Source organism: Sparus aurata, chromosome 13, assembly GCF_900880675.1.
Source record: "Sparus aurata chromosome 13, fSpaAur1.1, whole genome shotgun sequence".
In the NCBI taxonomy this organism is placed as follows: domain Eukaryota; kingdom Metazoa; phylum Chordata; class Actinopteri; order Spariformes; family Sparidae; genus Sparus; species Sparus aurata.
In genome coordinates this window covers 33,975,105-33,981,563 of record NC_044199.1, presented here as the reverse complement: position 1 = coordinate 33,981,563, position 6,459 = coordinate 33,975,105, and the positions used below count along the sequence as shown (strand labels likewise).

Sequence of the window (6,459 nt, the reverse complement as noted above, 5' to 3'; positions counted from 1 at the left end):
TGAGTCTGTGCTGCAGACTGAACACGTGTTCAGTCAGAAGTCAGTCACGTAACGATGCTGCATTAATACAACACTTTAGAAATACTCTGTTACAAGTACAAGTCCTGTGTTGAAAATGGAACTGGTAAAAGTATTTACAGTGGGATTAAAAGTATTTTAAAAGTATTCAAACTAAATGTGATATTTCCCCATGATTAAATGAACCTAATATATCATCATGGAAAATTAAACTTTAAGGAGCTGTCTTCATGTGTAGCACTTATCACAGAAGAGTATAAGGGCCAGTGTTAATAACAGTAGTTTATTGTTATAAATACAGTAGTACAAAGGCCTTCTGTCTCTCCCCGTCTCTGTACTCACATGTCTCACACAGAGCAACGCCTCTTCAGTACTGTTGTAGTTGATATACTTCCCTGTTGAGATCAGAGACCACTTCTCTTGTGAGCACAAACAAGCAAGCAGACAATCAAGTAACAGTAAAGGACCATGAAGACACGGGTAAACAGCAGAGGATATGAGGAACATTATTGTGAAGGTCGGCACTTGAAGCTGACAGATTTGAAAGAGGAAGCAAAGGATCTGGAGAACCAATATCTCCTCAAAGAAAACATCCCATTATACCCTCGACCAGAGTTTCATGTGACTCATCTGAAACACGACACAAAGCAATATGGATTACGTGGCATCAGATGGAAAGATGGCTTCGAGAGCCCACATGGAGGCTCTCTGGTGTGGTGGAGTCTGGCTGTGACGCCTGATGACATCACATCAGCTGAGAGGAGGCTCCTGAGGACGACCTACCCCGACCGGACGCAGGAGCAGGTCCAGATGCAGCAGAGCTTCCTGGGGAAGTTTGCCACCTCCCCGTCCTTCTCCGAGCTCTCCAGGCTGGGCTCGTACCGTTTCACCTTCCCCCTGGAGGAGCTGCTGGAGGCCTACAGCCAGCAGGTAGCAGATAACTGAAAGGAGTATATTGTAAATATGAAACCTCTGAGTTTGTTCTCTAAAACTACGTAGTGCTCCTTTAAAGTAAAAGGAGGGAGAGTTGATTTTGTGTTTGTGCTGTTTTCATGACATTAACAGCATGCTCGCAGATGGATATGACCCCCTCAGATTCATAGTGACCCTGATCCGTCCCCCCCACTGTCCCTACATAAGACGACAAACAGTGCCGGTAAAACAGAGGATTAATGTTTGAGAGCCCGGCGTTTGTGTGCTACGACTGATGGTGGGTTCCAGTTGTACACGAATGTCGGAATTTCCAAGCTCCAAATTTCAATTTTAATCAGAACCTCCTGTCAAGTCGGATCTCCTACTCGGGAAGTCGGATTAATCTCACCAGCCCGACATAGAATTCATGCTATCTGCTAATCACGTAAACAGTAGTTACATGTTTTGTTGTACGTTTGTAAGGCTGGGAGCACTAAACTTTGGGGTTACATTGTTCTGAGCTCCAAGTTCCGACTCTCGGTGTAAATTAAACACACCATAAGGCACGACTCTCACTCCCCAGGGTCCTAAAGAGGAACTGGTAGCAGCACCTGTGACTGTTGCGGTGATCAGACCATTGTCCACTATGACAGGGCAGGTGATTTCAAGTCAATGAAGAAACAACAAAAAACACTCAGAGCGTTTTTAAGAAAAACAAACAATGTAAATAGGCTACCTACACCTGTTGCCTGTTGATTTTCCAATATGTGGCAGATAATCGTTTTGTAATGTTGAGTAGCTAGTCTGACATTAATAAACGGCATTTGCTGTTACCTGAAGTAGGCTAAATGTAAAATAAAAGTCTTTTAGGCTGTAGGTGAATAGCTCTAATGTTGTTTTTTAATTTTTCTGTATAATGTTATTTTAATAAGCAACTGTTGGGGCAGCCACAGGAGAAAAAGACTGCATGAGGAAGGAGGGACAGAAGGAATACAGACAGAACAAGGAGGGACGGGAGGCGACATGATAATGACATATACAAAGCCAAATCAACCCGACCCTAAAGAGGGACATTAAGGCCCGCAAACCACTGGCCCATAGGCTATTACTAAAGTAACTACTTGAGCGCTAGTTAAAGCCCAAATGACACAAAAATAACTTATTGAGTTGAAATAATTTGCTGACAGCTCGGTCCCCCCCAGTTCAAAAACGCCACCTGCGCCCCTGATTAACATGGACCTTGATGAATGTATTTGTGAGGACTCTTCCAATAGAACTTCTTTTATTGTTCCAGTGTTGCTCCGGCGCTCAGCCCGTCATGCGGGTGTTCGAGACCGTCCTGCACAAACAGGAAGTGGTGTACGTTATACTGGTCCACAGCCCGGCCAAACAGGAGCACTTCTCAGACCGTCCGCTGCTGACTGACGACCCAAACTCTATCTGCTCCTACAAAGATGGCCGCTTCATCTGGAGGCCTGAGGCCATGTGTGGGACACACAGGTGAGAAATACTGTTCTTAAGTACTGAAGTACTTGTACTTTACTTGGGTATTAACATTTTGTCCAACTTTAAACTTTAATACTTTGTTTTTGACACAAACATTGTACCGTTTACTCCACTACATCAATTCTTTATTAGTTCAGAAAATTCTACTTTTTAAAATAAGTCAAGTTTAAAATGATCCTGGATTACCTGAGAAATACAGTCACACAGCTGAAGCAGTAAGAAGTTGACTTGTTACAGGACGTCCCTCAGATCTTTGGGTTCAGTGTTCAGATGTTTTGCATCCAGGTGTTTCACCTGTGAAGGTCTGTGGACGGAAATACTGAATAAACAATGACATCAGGTGGAGTTTTTTTATTTTTAGCATCATTTTCTGAACATATTAAACTAGTCACATGGTCTACAGCTGAGAGACTCTGAATTCTCTTCCTTGTGTAACCTAGAGGATGTGATTTCTGGTCGGCTCTCTTCAGCTGCCATAGCTGCAGTAACGGAGCAGTGATCGCTGACATGAGTCAAAGCTTCAGATCTTTTCTTTGTCTCTGTTTTCTCTCAGCTATGAGTTGGTCGAGAGACCTGATGAAAACCAGATGGAAGCAGGGATGGTGTTCTTTCGCCATGAGTTTTATGTTTGGGATCATGTTGCTGTCGCCCTGCATGTGGACGGAGAGGTACTTTTAATAATTCATTTATCATTTATTTCAGTCTGGTTCTCAGTATTTCACTTAAAAGTGATGATTTTGTTTAAAAGTGATGGGGAGGGAATATTTTTTTATTCAAGAAAACTTAATAATCTTCAACAGAATTATTTGTTTTGTTGTTCAATTAGATTTATTTCACTGGTTATCTGTGATAATACAGATACAATTCATTATCATATATTTTGTGTTGTATAACGCGTCCGTTGTCTCCGAGCTGAGAGGAGGTGAGAACATGTCGGTTCAGCTCCACTTCCAACGTTACTTTATGCTGTTTACAAGCTTCATTATTAGAAGGCAGGTCAACTCAGTTTGTGTGTTATGAACATTAAAACAGCCTCTGCTCCTGGAGCTCTGACGAGTGGACAGACTGCTGAACCAAACTCCATTCCAAAAACAGGCATTTTATAGTCAGAACTTTGGGGATTTTTTATTGTCAGACATGAGAAATGCAACATAACTACATTCAGACATGTCGCCAGGGCGCCCTGGCCAAATTGGGGCCCTAAGCAGAATTTTATTTTGAGGCCCCCCCCCCCCCATTACAAAATGACTGTACCACGAAATTCCATTTAGGTTTACAACCAACTAGTAGGAATAAATCAAATGAACAGCCTCTTTCAACAATGGAACAAGCCTTTTACAGATGACATGGTGTTTGATGGCCCTGGTGACGTGCTGGGTGCTGGCTCCGTGTCACCCTTAGTAACAAACTTCAGCATTGACCCAGTTATGACAAGAAATCATACAAGCAGATTATTAAGATTTGTTTTGGTCTTAATGGTAAATTACACAATGAAATTAATGTAAATACTAGCCTCACAAAGATTAAAATGCAATTAATGCAAATATGACTACAACTAATAATAATATTCATAATGATTTGATGATATTTCAATATTTGTATGTATTTATTTTTACATTTTGTACTTAGATTCTATATTCCTACGCTGCTGTTTGCTGCTGCAACGCTTTAAATTTCTCCATTGTGGGTCAAATAATGGATTATCTTAATTTATCTTATTATATATATATATATATATATATACACACACACACACACACACACACACACACACACACACACACACATTTGACCTCCACAAAAATTGCCCAAAACTATTGACAACATAGACTGATAGGCTATAGATCTGAGCCAACATACGACCACCAACTGGTCAATTAAGCACTCCTTTTTCAACAGAGGTGAAGGTATATGCAGTTAACAAGACATTCAATAAATGATAATCAGGGCTGCTGGAAAATGTAATCTCCAGTTCACATCTGGACAGAATGATCCTCTCTTCTGTCTCATGATTAGCAGCTGGGGTGTTTATGCAACAAAGTTTTTCTTTTTATTTCAACATCATACCCACCTTCAAGTGAAGCACGAGCCTCCTCTTGTTTTGACTTTTTCTTTCTTCTGCTTGCTCCTGATTCATATTGCCATCTGAAGGCCATCTCTCCACCTGCATCCAACTGCCTGTCGTCTCATCTGACCGCTGATTGGTCAGATGCCGCTGCTGTCAATCATTGCGGCAGCGGTGTCAGATTACTCGTCTCTTTTTTTTTCTCTCCTGCCTCGGGCTAACTCGGAGCTCTACGCGCGCCTCACGGCAGCGATGCACATCCTTTGCACATTTGCAGAGAATGCGTCCCCTTGCGCAAAATGGGGCCCCCATGGATCGTGGGGCCCTACGCACAGTGCGTGTTCTGCGTGTAGGGAGGGGCGGCGCTGCATGTCGCTACTGGTTTTCAGCCAGGGGGCGGTGTGGTCGCTCTGGCGACAGCAAAGTGACGTGTGGCTGCTCTCAACAATTAGCCACAGGCATGTTTTCAGAGGCTCATGGGAAATGTAGTCATTGATTTCGAACAACTGTCATCTTGTTGAAATGATGGAGGATAATGTTGCTGTAGTGCAGATGTGGCTATTTATTAATGTTAGAATATGAACAGAAATAGTTTTATTGTCCTGAACTCTATTGTAACATTGTGGTTTCTAGACTCTGTATTACACTGTTATCTAACAATGATAATCTGAGTTAGCATTTAGCATGGCTGTTAACAATCTAGTCCTGCATACTCTCCCTGACCCGAACCTGCAGCTGTTCTGCTCATCATCTTCTTCCCTGTTTCTGTTTTAGGTGCTGAACTTTGATCCTGCCCGACTGAGACAGAACCTCAAGTACTGCAGCAAAACATATCCTACAATTGTGAAGTCTTGGGAATTTGAGGACTTCCCACAAGCTGAAGAGTTAGTGAGGAAACTGTGGCCTGACGACTCGTCACCACTGGAGAGAGCTGAGCCGCTAAATTAAAAAAAAAAAATGCTGGTGTTTTAAGAAAGGATAAGAATTTGTTTTGAGAATCAGGATTTGACCTGATCGTCACAGGATATTTGAGATTTTGATATATGCCGGTCACTCGTTGTCCGATGCAGGTCACAGGTGAGGCACAGAAGCTCCTGACTGGTCAAATCAGGTGTCAATCAATATTTTAGAGTATGGCAGCCATACTCTGTGGTAACTCTGTGTTGCAGTTGAATGGCACTTTGTGGAGTTTTGGGGCAGATAAAAGCCATGATTTCAGTCTGACTGTGTTTCACCATTTATTCATGAATTACTGTGTTTTGGGCTAAAGCTGCGACTGAAGTGGATCAACTAGACATCTTTGGATTAAGAGAAGACAACTTTTCTGGGGGGGATTTTGATTCACTACTGGAACACCCAGATACTTGATTGGTGAATTAGCTGTCACGGTTCTACTGTGGAAACTTCTAGAATAGTGAGTTGGAGTGTGTACTGTCGCTCTCATTGCCTTTACTCTGCTGCCCCCTCCTGTAATCAGTTGACTCCTGCCACTCCAGCACCGAGTGACCTCACCTCAGTTCAATCTGATTATCATGACTTTTGTGATACATTTAATAAAGACTGTGCACTCACACGACCTCCTCACCGATCTCTTCTCTCAACCTGACAGCCTGGCCTTCTTATCCACTACTCCTTCTGAAGTACCCTGTTGCAAAAATAAACTCCTTCACACTCTGACTACCTGCCACAGTCTCTTCATTGGGTCTAGAGAAAAGCCCCACTGTAACATTAGTACAATGTCATAAACACTTGTTTCTCATAAAAATGCTCAGATTTTCAGAAATATTCACCAGCTCATAACTTCTGTGTCCTCACTGGAAGATTCACTCTGCAGAAGCTCAAATAGTAAAACTTTTATCTCCTCGATCAATCACGCAGTAGCGCTCTCTGATATGATCAACACACTCTTACAACCAGCTCCACACTCAATGCACGACTAACAACACGCTCCACACAAA

At 42.4% G+C, this 6,459-nt stretch overlaps 1 protein-coding gene across 1 annotated transcript; it reads left to right on the top strand.

The window, feature by feature from the left end:
* The first annotated feature begins 414 nt into the window (after positions 1-414).
* On the top strand, positions 415-6,178 carry LOC115594395 (uncharacterized). The gene is made up of 4 exons (XM_030438456.1): positions 415-948; positions 2,225-2,430; positions 2,990-3,104; positions 5,276-6,178. Exons 1-4 carry the CDS (start codon positions 487-489, stop codon positions 5,447-5,449), a joined length of 957 nt encoding a protein of 318 aa, XP_030294316.1. The 5' UTR covers positions 415-486; the 3' UTR covers positions 5,450-6,178.
* Positions 6,179-6,459: the final 281 nt, after the last annotated feature.